General features: G+C 38.8%; 1 protein-coding gene across 2 annotated transcripts in view; it reads right to left on the bottom strand.

Annotated features, from left to right (window-relative positions):
• The window catches only part of Acvr1c (activin A receptor type 1C), a 77,801-nt gene extending 67,630 nt beyond the window's left edge, over positions 1 to 10,171 (bottom strand). Inside the window, exon 1 of one of the 2 annotated variants that reach the window (XM_048345440.1) lies at positions 9,932 to 10,171. In XM_048345440.1, coding sequence (XP_048201397.1) covers positions 9,932 to 10,004 — 73 coding nt within the window. In that variant the 5' untranslated portion in view covers positions 10,005 to 10,171. The remainder of the gene's footprint in view (positions 1 to 9,931) is intronic. The other variant, XM_048345439.1, reaches the window with a different exon arrangement.
• Positions 10,172 to 15,546: the final 5,375 nt, after the last annotated feature.

The raw sequence follows: 15,546 nt of genomic DNA, 5'->3' as shown, positions 1-15,546 counted from the left end.
AACTATGTTGGAAATGAACTTTACAACTTGGGTGGGGAGGGAGTGGAGTGGTAGGGAAAATGGGAGAAAAAGGAGGGGTTTACAATGTTTGACAAGAAATATACACATCACCTTACTTATGTAACTGTAATCCCTGTGTACATCACCCTTACTCTTTTAAAAGAGTACTCTTTTTAAAAGAGTTTTGTGAGCTTTCTTTCCTGGGTTGGCTTCAAATATTGATCCTCAGATCTCAACTTCATGAGTATCTAGAATTACAGGTATGAGCCACCAGTGCCTAGTGATCTAATTGATTTTTAACAGAACACTGTACCTTAGCTTTCCTGTATGCCAAAAATGAGAAGAGTGGGTCTGAAATCAAGAAAGTAACTCCATTTGTAATAGCCTCAAAAAGTTCCTAGGAATTAATTTAACCAAAGATATGAAGGACCTCTATTGTGAAAAGTTTAAAATTCTGAAAAAAAGAAATTGAAGCAGATATAAAGAAATGGAAAAACCTTCCATGCTCCTGGATGGGAAGAACTAACATTGTACAAATGGAAATATTTCCCAGAGCAATAGCAAAACTCAATGCAATACACATCAAAATCCCAACAACTTTCTTTAATGAAATAGAGAAATCAATCCAAAAATTCATATGGAATATGAATTGGAAAAACAGTGCTGGTGGAATATCAGTACCAATTTTGAGCTTTATTACAAAGCCATGGTAATAAAACAGCTTGATACTGGCACAGAATAGGTCTGAGGACTAATGGAACAGAATAGAAAACACAGAAGTGAACCCACAGAGCTATAGCAAGCCACCTAATATTTGATAAGGGATCCAAAAACACAGATTGGAAGGAAGACAGCTTCTTCAACAAATGGAGCTGTCAAAAATTGGGTATCCACATACAGAAGAAAACTGGAGGTAGATACTCATGTATCTATATATTCTAAATGGATCAAAGAGCTCAATGTAAGGCCAGATACATGAAAATATTACAGGAAGGGATAGGGGAAATACTAGGTCTCCTAGGCACAGGTCAAAACTTCCTAAGTGAAGATTTGGAATCACAACAAATCAAACAAAGACTGTATAAATGGGTTTGCACCAAACCAAAGAGCTTCTGCACGGCAAAGGACATAACTAGCAAGTTAAATAGAAAGCCCACAGAATGGGAGAGATCTTTACTAGCTATGCATCAGACAAGGACCTCATATGTAAAATACACTTACAGCTAAAAAAGTTAACCCCCCCCCCAAAAAAAATAACCCTCAAAAACTCAACAACCCAATGAATAAATGGGTTGAAGAGAGATTTCTCAGAGGAAGAAGTAAGAATGGGGTCTGGGAATATGGCCTAAAGGTACAGTGCTTGCCTCTATGCATGAAGCCCTGGGTTTGATTCCTCAGCACCACATATATAGAAAAAGCCAGAAGTGGTGGCATGGCTCAAGAGTTAGAGTGCTAGCCTTGAGCAAAAAGAAGCCAGTGACAGTGCTCAGGCCCTGAGTCCAAGCCCTAGGACTGGCAAAAAAAAAAAAAAAAAAAAGTAAGAATGGCCAATAGACAAATGAAGAAATGTTCAATATCTCTGGCTACGAAAGAAGTGTGAATGAAAACAGCTTGAGATTCTACTTCACCTTAGTTAGAATAGCCATTTTATATATATATATATAACTAACAATAACAAATGCTGGCCAGGATGCAGCCAAAAGGGAACTCTATTACACTGATTTTTTTGTTTGTTTAAATTTTTATTGTCAAACTGAAGTTCAGAGAGGTTACAGTTTCATATGTTAGGCATTGGATACATTTCTTGTACTGTTTGTTACCTCCTCCTCCCTCATTCCCCTTCCCCCTCCCCCTTTCCCTTTCCCCCCATGAGTTGTTCAGTTGATTTACACCAAACAGTTTTGCAAGTATTGCTTTTGTAGTCGTTTGTCTTTTTACCCTGTGGCTCTCGATTTTGGAATTCCCTTTCAGTTTCCTAGTTCTAATACCAGTATAATCGGTTTCCAATGTACTCAGATAAGATAGAGATAGTGCAGGTACAACCACAGGAAGGTGATACAAGAGGGTCACTGTTGATGGGAATGTAAACTTGTTCAACTGCTCTGGAAAGCCATGTAGAGGTTCCTTACAAGAAATGTATCCACTGCCTTATTTATGAAACTGTAACCCCTATGTACAACACTTTGACAATAAATAAACAATTATTCAGAAAAAATAAAGACTGAACATAGAGCTACCCTATGACTCAGCAATCCCACTCCTAGGCATTTATCCTACAGAACACAAACAATGCTACAAGCACAAACATGTTCATTGCAGCATTGTTTATGATAGCCAAGATATGGAATTAACCCAGATGCCTTGTTTATAAATTTGCTTGTATTTGGGAGGATGGGGGGGGGCACAGAAAAGATAGAACAAAGTTAAACAAATATAACAGTGATACTTAGTAGACACCATGTGGAAAATGTACTGTGTAACTTGTGGGTGGGAACAGGAGGGAAAAACTGGGAGTGAGGGAAAGGGAGACATGGTTGAAAAAGAATTGTACTGATTACCTGATTGATGTAACTTTAAACCCTCTGTATTTCAACTTTACAATAACAATGTTTTAAAAATGTAACACTGTACCTATCAAAACCAAAATATACATTTTTCCAAATATACTATCAATCCAGACATATGCTGAGCTATAAAACAAATAATAATGAATTGGAAAGAACTGAAATTTTACATATTCATTTATTTTGGCAATATTGGATTAAAATTAGTATTCAATAACAAAAAGTTTGAAATTCCTAAAATATTTGGAAGCTAAATAACAAACATCTAAATATCCCATAGGTTCCTGAAAATTACAAAATTTCACAATGTATGAATGTTCCAAAACAACTGCCTGTGGGGAAATTAGAACTTTGTATATTAGAAACAAATAAATGTATTCAGTGATTTAGAAAGTGGTCAGCAAATTACAGCGATTGGTTGGACCTTTTGTTACTAAAGTTTTATGGAAATTCTTCAGCACCTATTGCTTCTGTATTGTTTAATTACTTCTACAAGACTAAGTCACAATTATGTAGGTGCAAAAGATACCCTCTAGTCCTCAAGTATGAAATATACTATCGGACCCTTTAAGAAAATTTGGCCAGTGCTCAATCTATGATATCATCTGAAGAAGCTATAATAAAAAGTGAATAAATTAAGCCCAAAGTAGAGGAGGAAAATGACAAGGAGAAAAGAAGAAAACTAGTAAGAAAACAAACCAAAATCAGTAAGATACACAGCTATTTATTATAGAATCAATAAAACCAATAAAGCTCCAGTTAGACTGATCAGTGACCAATCAGTAAAGGAAAAAATTCAAACTTCTGATGTTAGCACTATAAAGGGTCATTCCTATACACCCTATAAATTAAAAAACAAAGTAAGGAAATACTATGAAAACCTCTGTAGTAGTGGCAATATATCAAGCACAGTGTGGTAGAAGGAATCATGTAAAAGCATCTTCTTATTGAATTGGAACAACCTGCAAACCTCTTAAAGGGGCCAGTTGTCTATGTCGAGTCAACTTTCTACACTCTACAGAAGGAAATGCCTGGCTGGGAATGTGGCTTAGCAGTAGAGTGCTTGCCTAGCATGCATGAAGGCCTAGGTCGATTCCTCAGCACCACATAAACAGAAAAAGCCAGAAGTGGCAGTGTGGCTTAAGTGGTAGAGTGCTAGCCTTGAGCTAAAAGAAGCCAGGGACAGTATAGTGCTCAGGTTCTGAGTCCCAAGCCCCAGGACTGGCAAAAAAGAAGTAATGCCTATTCATATAATATAGCTAGACAGGAAACAAAGATATTTTAATAGTTTCATTCAATTACACATTTATTATCCTACGAAATCTTCTAATTATATAACAATCCTTTCAGTCTCTCAAGATAAGTGCATTGTCTACTTTCTGGAAATACACACTACAGATTGTAAGTGGAATTTAAGTGAGAGCTCAATCACATTCTGACTATCAAAGCAGGCAAATGTTCACAGAGTAGAATATTTACTCATGGAAAGTGATAAGGGAGATGGTAAAAAAGAAAAGGAAAAAAACCTTACATTTCTAGGGGAGCAGGCCAGGAAAATGTCATCTGATAAAATTGTGAGATGTGATGAGTTAATACTCTTTAATATATTCTGGCTCTGTTTTAAAACAATCTGCTAGATTCTTAAAGACTGTGTTAATCTAGATTATCACTCTCTATGTTAACCTCTCTAGGACATGCATGCATTTATGAAACAACATTTTACATTAAAATAATCATTATTCTATTCCTCATAGATTGGATATTTTCTAATCCTAGTTTTTGTCTACAGAGCCTTTATTTCAGTCAATCATAGAGTTGCACAAAATAATTATATGACACTTAATCAACATACAGCCCTTGTACCTTTACCCTGAGTTAAAGATGACAAAACAGAGTGAAGGGAAAAATAGTGCTTCACTCTCAAAAATTTGAGCACCCTAATGATTTTCTTGATGTGAAAAGTTTAATAAAAAAGCGGATTGATCTAATTTGGGATATTTAAGTCATTGCAAATTTAAATTGTTTTAAAAAATAATAAGCAAGCTTTTGAGTCATACTGAATGATTCACCCATGAATTCTTGAGAGGATTAATTTAAAACAGCTCTAAAGAAACAATATCTTCACATGCCTACTCTCTAAAAGACAGGAGAAAACAACAGAAAAAAAGGAAACTATTCTAGAGGATAAAAAAAGTGAAGAGTAGGGGGGTAGTATAGAACCTTTATAGTGTAGCTGGTCAATCAGAGCAGGTGAACTGAAGAAGAGCATGATGAGAAGCAGAGTGTGAGCTTTTATGGAAAGACCTTGTCTGTTTCACATTCATATTCACCACATCTCACCTTGAGTTTTTCTTGGATCCCTAGGTATGAGAGTAGTGATGTGTATTGTACACATTTTAATGACCAAGTGGCCCACATCTCAAAAATCCAACTTTCAAAGAAGGAGAAAGGTACAGGGTTCATGATCTGGGCTTTATCTTCTACCTCTTTCCCATGATGTGTGGGATGGTAAGACCTTCTTCCTCAGAGAAGATCTAGCTACTTTTTTCCACATGTTCCCTGGGTTTTCCACACTTAGCGGACACCCTTAAAATTACAGCCTGGAATCTTTCCAGGGATTTCCATGAGAGGTAGACTGATGTGCGATTTAGAGGGGGGAAAGTTCCATGTTCTGCTATCTTTCTGGCTCCATTCTGTCAGACATAAATGGCTTTTCAGTGGTACAGTATCAGAATTCTCACTTATCAGGACTGTTCTTTCATTTATCTGTGACTACTTGTTGCTATGGGTTTAGAGGAGTGAAAGGTATTGGAGTCCTGCTATGTAATTGGGGACCAAAGCACCAATTAACAAGAAATCCCTTTGACTTGCTTACCTCCTTCCTCTAGATATCTCTTAATCATGACATATTTAAGTATTTCCAGGTCCTGGAGGTAAAGTTCCATATCTCAATTCCTTAAACATATATCCCCAACTTCATAAAAAATGTAAGGAAACCCTTGCAATGTTGACTAAAGATTTTAAAATACAGAAAAACCAAAGTAATGGAAAACCCAGAATAAAATTTCAGATGTAAAATAAATTAAGTATTTAAAAATAAAATAAATAAATAATAAGGTGTATCACACACTCCTTGTGCTTAAATTCTTTACTTTTTCCTGCTTAATTTTGAAATTTTCAAAATTAGTTTTGTCATTTGATTATCTGTTATCACATACTACTTAGGCACTTGTGAACAAATTTCTTAGAAATTTTTTAAGATCTATGAATATTGCTGTCCATTTATATCACACTTTGCCCTTCTAACCTCAAAATGAAAAAAAAATATATTAAGTAGCTGGTACCAGCAAATTCAAGACTAAACTAGGACAGGAACTGCACAGACTTCAGCTGAAATTTATGCATGTCAGCTCCTTTTCCAAGAGACTTGCAATCACTCTCTTGACATAATTCTCCAAAGCTAGAAATTGTGTCAGATTAACAGATCTTGTAGGAACCAACAGCCACCTAAGCATGACTCTACCCAGTTTCCTCTCCTCACCTGAAAACTCTACTTAGAAAAATAAAAAGTGGGTCTTTCTTACCTGGAAGTATTTCCCCTAAAAGAGGAACATGTGAAATTTCATTCAAAAGGAAAATACTCTCAACACATCTGTAAATATAAATCACTTCATAAATTTTAGGGGGAAAAACACTTGATTTCATATAACAACCATTTCCAGGATACAGAGAGAGTTATTGAGCTCTTCCTAACCCTTAGATACTTTCATGTTGCATTGAGATTGACTAAATAGACTATGGTTTACATAGCTGCAGTGAGATTTCCTGTTCAAAAAGCTAGGAATAAGTCTCATGTGGCAACATCAGCAGAGCTAGAACAGAAGTTCTGATAGACATGAGGTGGAAAAAAGGTCTGCTCTCTTTTCTTCAATGAAAGCCCAAATGTGTGCTGCATCAAAAATAGCTTATTTCATGGTGTTTTTTTCACATTGGATTGCCAAATAGAGTTAGAAAACATGGAATTAAATTGAATTAACCAGCAGTGTGTGTGTGTGTGTGTGTGTCTGTCTGTCTGTGTCTGTGTGTGTCTGTGTGTTTGTATGTGTATGTGTTTCTTCTTTGTAGTATTTGGGACACAGTTATTCCAAAAAAAAACTCACTCTTTATCTGTAATTCAATGTAAATGAACAGTGTGTGCTCTACTTGCTAAACCTGAGTGGCGATTTGATGTGTCCTTCAAAATCATCTGTAAATGTCGTTGGCTCCATTTTGTCATCATTTTTGGTTTTTCCCTTAACCTTCTGCCTAGACATCTCCCCTGAGCTCCAGGCCCATAAAATCAATTGCTTACTTGAGAGCTCCACTTGTGTCTTATGGACATTTTCAACTCATGTGAGTTAATTCAATGCCCAACTGAGCTGGTACCTTCCACAAGTCCTTTCTTCTCTCTGAACAGCAATTCCTGCAGTGTGTGTTACTCTAGTTAAGGGTTCATTCATCCATTGCTTGATCAAAAATTTAATGTCATTTGTAGCTACTCACTCCTCTCCCAACTGATGCTCTTAATTTTTTTCTATGAGTTTACTGATTCAGAAGAATTCTCCATTATATGTGCCTGTAGGTTTGCAGCTGGGTAGTGGACTTGGGCAGTAGAGTCAATGAATAAGCCCCCAGGAGTGTCAACACAGTTTCTCAGGTGCTAGACATGTTTCTTCCTTGGAGCCATGGAGGCTCATGTCCCTTTCCCACCAATCAACCAATAAATGACTGTGTTTCAAGAAGGGCAAAGGTGATAACATCTCTTCCAATTAGCCCCAATCTTGTACTTTCACTTCCAATTGAAGAGCATCTGAAACTCTTCTTGAGAACTGCTAATTGTTGCTGAAACCCCTACTCCCATTCTTTATTAAAGGATACCCTTCTATTCCCACTTATAGAGTAAAAGCATATCACTCTCTAGACGCAATAAATCTTTCTTGACCAAAAGACAAAGGAGTGTCATGAAATTAGAAAGAATGGACAATATGAACAATATCTAAATCCATATAACAGTCAAAGCACAATTTCAGAGCACTGTTTCCACCAGCTTTTACTCTCTGAGGATCTTAAATAAGATTAATTATCTCTGCTCTGTGGTTAATGTATAATGCCTGGAAGGTGAGATATGAGGAAGGACAGCAACCAAACATGAACGAGTTGACTGGTTTATCATGTGTTCACACTCAGTTGAGCCAAATGGGAGGTTATGTTTTCTGTCATACAGTTCACTGATTGTGTCATGACAGCAATAATTTCACATCTACCACGCCAACAGTGGCAAGTACATATTCATAAGTGATCAATGTATTTAATAATATGAGTTACAAAAGTAGCCAGATCAAAAAGTGGACAGATAACAAAAAAAAAAAAAAAAATGTAAAAGATGAAGAGTGAGGCTATCTTGAATGCCTTTACTAGATAGCCAAACAAAAATTTATAAAATTTGAGAACAAATAATTTAGCTAGTAATAGACATTATTTATGTGGGACAATCAGAGGGTCCAAATTTCCTAAGGAAATTTGAGAATAATTGCTGACAGAAAAGCTCATTGTACAAGTTTATCTGTAATAACTATTTCTCTACTATCATATTGACACAATGATTCCATATCATGTATTTTTCTTAGATTCCAATTTTTGAGGAAACAATGGATTTGAAAAGTTGATCCCTATTTTTGTGTCTTCTCTTTTTTTCACATTTTAGTGTCAAGAACATAATGAACATAATGGTATGTGTTTTGTTGTGTTTCTATGCCCAGGGTCTCTGGAACTTTCTAAAGATTCTGTCACAGAGCAAAATATGCATTTCAAACCTACATAAGAGTACATGTTTCTGGTTTTAACAATGTCTGCAGCTCCCCCAAATAAACAAAGTTACACAGTCAGCCTATAGAGACAGTCTAGAAAACTACTTTGGAGGGGTCGGGGGTTGTGGTTTGGGAGACAGAAGCACTTTCACTATACAAAGTTGTCAAGATTTTCATCATTTTTATAAAGACTTTCCCACAGTTGGTTTTCTTTCCATTGAAGAATTCTCTCAGGCTGAATGCACATATGTCACTTCCCCCATCTTTTTTGTTTTATTTTGTCTTTTACAATCTCACAATAATTGCCTTTCTAAAAAACAATAGGAATGCTTTAATCATAAGATCTTATTCACTAATCCTTTTTCAGTGATCAATTTTTCTTGAATATTTATTTAGTGACTCTCACAGGCCATTTGAAACACAGATATCTGTACATGCCAGCAATCATACTATTCAAAACAGTCTCCTGCACATGTCACCAGGGAGGAAAACTACCCACCCTAAGTACGGCTATTAATGTCAAACAGATTGTCATCTGGGAAAATAAAAATGCATCAAAATCAGCTTCGGACAAAGTACAGCTCCATGGAAAAACACCAGGTTTTATGAGCAAATGTCTTCGACGTCTGGTTGAAATGTTTAAGGAAGGAGTGAGCAAGGAGGCTGTTCCTGTTCTACGAAACCCGGACCGTGCAATGAAAACAGTTGCAGAGCTACAGGATTTTACTCATAGATGAGTATGATTTTACCATAGGCACATTTGCCCCAGTTTCTAACAAATATCGTTTATAAAAACACACAAACTTGTGGGTTCTAGCTTGGGTTGAGGGCTCTATTGAGCTTATCAAAGCACAGACCTGTTATAAACGCTGGAGCGCTTGCCAGAATTATTTTTCCTGAAACTCGGAGTAAAGATCGTACCTCGAAAGCAATGTGTGTGGCAAAACACGCAGATTTAAGCTTCCCACGCATACCTGGCTAGCTTGACACCATCATAGGCCCTTGAGATATCATGAACCTTCTAAAACTCAGACCAACTCAACAGCACCATGCCACTCTCCTTGAGCAGCTCCCAGGGGCTTGGCACAGAGCGTCTCAAAGTGCACCTGCCGCTCTCCAAGTCTCTGCAAGGTCAACTCGCGGAGCCACCGCGTTCCCAGCCTAGCACACACCTATGAATTCTCCCTCTGAGGCAAACTGCCCTAAATTACTCACCCACCTCCGCCCTGCCATCCATAACCCCACGATCCTGTCTCTTTCCTCCTTTCCCCCTGGTGGTTTCGTCCGCAGCACACCTGTCTAGCCCTACAGCTGCCAGACGTCAGGTGCCCACGCTGCGCGGCGCGCTCTCCCGCGCCCCCTCAACCCAACTGGCGCGGCCCCCTCTCCGCCTTGCGACGAGCAGTGTCTTCCAAGCACCCTCTTTCCCTCGCTTCCCTGCCCCCCCCCTCCCCGGGCTCACCCACAAACGATCGCCAACTCCCACCCTCCAGAGCACAGGTGGAGAAACACCCACTATACCTGCCGAGAGCTCGGCGGCCACGGCACACAGCAGGAAAGCGTGGCGGAGCGCGGAGCGCAGCCCCAGGTTCATGGCCACCAGGCAGCCGCGCCTGGGCTCGGCGAGGCCCCAGAGCGCAGCGGGGCAGCCAGGGCAGTGCGGACCCGCTTTGAAGTTCCCGGGGCGCGGGAGGGGAGCCCCGATACCCTCTCGAAGTGTGTGCTTGGCTCTAGTCGGCGCGGGTGCTTGGCACTCTGGCGGCCCCCATCCCACGCCCCCCGCGGCGGGCGGTGCGCCGCGCTCCTGCCACTGGCCCCGGCAGCAGGCTGGGAGGGGTGGAAGGGGACAGAGCCCGCCCCTGCCGCGCCTCCACCCCTACTCCCGCTGCCAGCCACCCAGCCCCGGGCGGCGGGGCAGGCGGGCAAAGGCGGCCCGATGACGGGGCGGTGACAGGGACCAGAGCGGGGGCACAGACGGAAAGAAGTGACGAGGGGAGGGAGGAGGCGTGGCACAGAGACCATGGACTAGGAGTGGGTCGGGACCGGAGACTTTAAGGAAACTTAAAACCACAGCAGCTGCCTGCCGGCGATCCACTCTGTAGCTTCCAGCAAATGATCCATCCTTCTAGATGGCTGGACGTTGCTCCTCAAGTGGTCCTAATGCTAACTATACTTAAGACAACTCCAGGAGCATACCCTGTGGTATTCCTGCTGGGCGGCCCCACTTCAACATCCTGGCTGTTCCTGCTTCTGAGAACGTGCGCCCTCTCTGTCCCTCTCTGGGAACAACCAACTGCCCCAAAGTTTCTGCGACCTATAGCTTTGCCTTAACAAACTTCATCCCTGAAGCGGATGTCTTACCATTCCCTCTAAACAAAGCTGGCCCACCTGCGCCAGGTGATGGGACCATCTGCAAAGTGCAAAGGGGGTAAAGGACCAGTCCAATGGGAGCTATCTCCACAGCTACGATTGCAGCAGTTGAAAAATAGGGAGAAGGAGAAAGGGGTTCTACCCATGCTTGAACGGAGAGGAAGGACTGTGGACTGTCGAATCCCACCTAGACTGTGATTCAAAACACAAGGACATCATCACCAATGAATAGAAATTAGCTTAAACTCTATTCACCCGTGATGCCTGCCCATAATTGGAGCTATTTTCACCTGAGCTACACACACAGAAACGCATTGCTTGAGCAAGATGGTCATAGGACTTGGAGGCAAAATCTCTTCCTCCAACACCTTGAATGGATCAACCCATTCTCAGCCCTTCCAGATATCCACAAAACAAATGCTTTAAAAAAAAATCAGCAAAGGGCCAGGCCATATTATACTTTGGCTGTCTTGGCTTGCTTTTGGTAACTATACCATAGATTATACTCTGAAATTGGATCATGAGATTTAGAACTTGGACAGAACTTAGTGCACTTCTGGGTCTTTTTCTGCAAAATAGAACTTCATTCCAATTTCTCAGAACTATGACCAAATAAAAAAAGGACTGTATGTGAGAGTACTATTAAATCATAGGCATTAAACTAATGCCACTCCCATGTTTATATTGTCCTGAATATAGAAAGCAAAATCTATTGCGGTTAAGGAAGGTCTTATTTTCCAAGAAAGTAAGATTGTTATCCCAGGAAATCTAGTGTTGAATACCTCAACATTCTGAACAAACAGTGATCTCCACTTAATCTAGTTGTGCATTGTCATTATGGTATCCACTAGCCACATGTGGATAGTAAGCACTTGCAAATGCATCGACACAAATTTGGCAACACATGCTACAAGTGTAAATTACATGCTAGAGTTCACAGACTTGGTACAAAAATGAGAATGTTAAAGATATCATTAGCCATTTTTAAATTGCTTCCAAGTCAAAATGATTTAATTAGACAGCTTAGATTCACTTTCATTCACTTGTATTTAACATAATAGCATTTCAGTCAATGATGGACCTCATGGCAGTGGTCCCTGATGATTATAATGGAGCTGAAAGATTCATATTAGCTAATAATGCCATATCATAATATTATACCACAATGCACCACTCACACTTTTGATGTGATGCTGGCATAAACAAGCCTACACACTACCAGCCACATAGAAGTGCAGCATGTACAATTATGTAGTCTAGTACTATGCTTGCTATCTTTAAAATGTACTCCTTCTACTTGCACCTATTTAAATATAAATGAAAGCTAATTGTAACCACTTCTGGCAGGTCCTTCCACAGAGATTCTAAAAGAAGGTGCTGTTGTATTTGTTGTACTGACAGAAGGTTGTCTTCTACTACACTGTAGTATATTATACCATATATTTATATATGTTGCACTCTATATTAATATATCATAAGTATGTGTAAATTATATGTTACATATTTATATAATATACCATAAATATATAATACATGTTTAAATGTATGTTAAATATATATTAAATATATTGTATGTCTAACATATGTGATATAGTGTATATATGTGCTATGGTACATTATGTACCGCTAGAAAATTTCAAATTACCTATGCCCCTCACATATGTTATTTGGGCACTACTGTTCTAAAGAATTTCTCTAAGATGGCAGAGATGAGTTTTTCTTTTTCTTTCTTTCTTCTTTTTTTTTTTGCCAGTCCTGGGGCTTGAACTCAGGGCCTGAGCACTGTCCCTGGCTTCTTTTTGCTCAAGGATAGCACTCTACCACTTAAGCCACAGTGCCACTTCTGGCTTTTTCTATAGATATATGTGGTGCTGAGGAATTGAACCCAGGGCTTCATGTATGTGAGTTTTTTTCTTTTTTTTTTTTGAGTTTTTCCTTAAGACCATTATTTTAATTTTTTTTAAGGAGTAAGTATCTGCTCTTACTAGTTACCAATGAAGATGCCAATTATTTCAGCCAATGAAGATGTCAGGATATTCTGAATTCCTGGTGCAAAGTTCTGGGACACAACCCAGAGGTTTATATACCAGCATCGGGTTATTTACTTATGAGTAATTTTGAGTAGCTCTTCAAGTATTCCTCATCCTTTTGTTCATGTTCCAAAGTCAATTCTGTGAAAGTTTTGAAGTAAAGTGTTAACTACTCTGAGTGTACTGAAACCTCAAAGCTGGTAAGCTATAAATAATTATAAATACTTATAGTATAGTTGCATCCTAATATCTTCATAGAAAACAAGAAAGGACTGGAATTATATTTTCCACACATATGTACATCTTTGCAATATTAAGCCACTGTTACTCCAACATATTTTAAAAATAATCTTTGGTTACAAAAATATTCCTTGTAATGTACTGAGCCCCTCCTGTTATTTAATATAAGCAACAGAAATGTATCATTCAAGATGTGATATAGCAGGTCTTTCCTATTTTTTGTACACAACAAAATATCTGCAGATTTTTCCATTTCACTAGGAAGAAATTTACATGCAAATATGGTTCTCAAGATTTAATATCCCTTCTCTTAACCATCTACTTGTATGTATTACTGCCACAGCAACCTAACATCAGATTTCTGTATTCTCATACCCAGTGAAGGGTTCATAACCCTTCAGCAAAACAGACTTTGTGTGAGTAAATCTCATGTACACAAGAGAGGCAAATATATGAACTTTAAACTGTAAGGATATGAAACATTTGCAGAATATCACTAATTAATAAAGCAGATGTGTATGTGTATGTGTGTGTGTGCGCATGCGCGTGTGTGTATATATATCTAAACATCAAAACAGACTAAAGGCTGTGAAAATCAGTAGGGTAGTACAGTTTCTAAGATGGGTACTACCCTACTGATTTTCACAGCCTTTAGTACTTTGAATGTGGTCTTTCCACAAAATCCAAACTGTTGTTCCTTCCTCTGCCCAGCATCAGTGCTGCACTGATTGGGTACATTTAGTACAGGCCCTATAAAAGGCTGCTCAGAAACTCAGTTCCAGGTACACAAGCTACCACTGCTTAGACCATTGCCTTAGAATGGCCCAATAATTACCACATGCACAAGCAAGGTCACAAGTAAGTAGGAGAGATAGATGACTCAATTCAAACCCATCACTTCCTGGGAAAAATAGCTCCAAAAGAACATGTAAAAACACCACGGGGGCTCTGATGGTTTGATTCAAGCAAAAAGTCATTCAAAGTTGCTGTAAAGGAGGTGGTAGCCAAAGCCACTGATGGCCACTGAGCACTTGAAATGGGTCTAGTCTGATTTGGGGTGTACCATATATGTAAAATGTCCACCCTATTTCAAAGACCTAACACCAAAAAGGAGGACTTTTAAATACCTTATTAATAATTTTATGTTAATTATGTGTTCAAATAAAACATATTACTAAAATTAATTTCATTGTTTTCTTCCTGCTACAGTTAACAAAAATTAGATTATGTTTGCAGCTGTCATTATATTTCAACTGGAAAATATTTACCTAATGAATCCTTATTTCATACCACAAATCACTTCTTTCCTGAGCTTGAAACGTAGCAACAGGAACACCTTCCTACCAATCCCATTGCTCCAAGGCCAGTGATCTGTAACTCATTTCAATTCTTCAACAGTAACAGAGTCAGTCAATACCCAAGTCACATTTATGTTATATTTTGTGTTTTTCCGTTGTCACTCCAGTTGTTGTTTCCAGTCAAAAGCCCTAGTAATTTCATACCTGAATTCTCATAATCCTCATAACTTTGTGTTATCGATTTTAATGTACCCTCAAGGTCACCATCAGAACAACTTTCCATTAGCAGGCTCAGGACTATGTTGCTTGTGGAATCAAGACAAAGTTCTTGCTCACACACTTCTTGATAGCATGACCTCTTCACAGTCAGGGTTTTTTTAGGACCCTGAAAACCTTTATTAACATTAACCACACTCGAAATAAAAACTGAGAAATACTTACAACAAAGGAATATGCAAGGACATCTCACTCATTTTCAAAGCCAGGACATCCTTACACTTCTTTAAGCCCCTGAAAAGCTTCAGTATACACTTGTGTATGACTGAAATGGGAAAGGAAAGTAATGTATTACTTATAGAAGTAGCTTCTACCTTGTGGACCCCCAAAAGATCCTGAACACATCCAAGGGCACACCTCAAATGCCCTCACCTTACCGTAGTTGCAACTTCCACTTCAATTCTTTGTTAAAGTGCCCCAAATCTCTGTCTCTAACCTTCATCTGGCTTCTGAACTCCAAAGTTATATATTGTAACATGATCTCTACACAAATAACCTAAATTAGCCCAATGCACCAAATCTAAAAGCAGAACAGAACATTTCTGATCAAGATGAATTGTACACATAAGCAGAAAAATTGAAATAGTAATACTATTTGCAGATAATTTAAAAAAATAATAATAATAAAGAACATTGCTCTCTGACCTGTTCCTCCCCCTTTAGCTCAGTAATTGTCAGTGCTCAAACTAGGTATGTTACCTTTTTCTTTACTTCTTCCTGCTTCGTTGGCTTTCAGATAACTAGCCAGTAGTTTCTACATATTCTAACGTATTTTAAAAAACTGTTTTTCATTTCTTTCAGCCATACTCATTGAGATCACAACCTGTTTCTTACCTGAAGGATCATAAACACTCCCTCATTGGTCTCCTCTCCTTCAGTCCTTTCCAGTAACCCATACCACACTCCATCAGTAGCACAAACA

The sequence above is a fragment of the Perognathus longimembris genome, chromosome 4 (genome assembly GCF_023159225.1).
Source record: "Perognathus longimembris pacificus isolate PPM17 chromosome 4, ASM2315922v1, whole genome shotgun sequence".
NCBI lineage: Eukaryota > Metazoa > Chordata > Mammalia > Rodentia > Heteromyidae > Perognathus > Perognathus longimembris.
The sequence above is the reverse complement of the archived record's forward strand: the minus strand, read 5'-3'. Positions and strand labels throughout refer to the sequence as shown.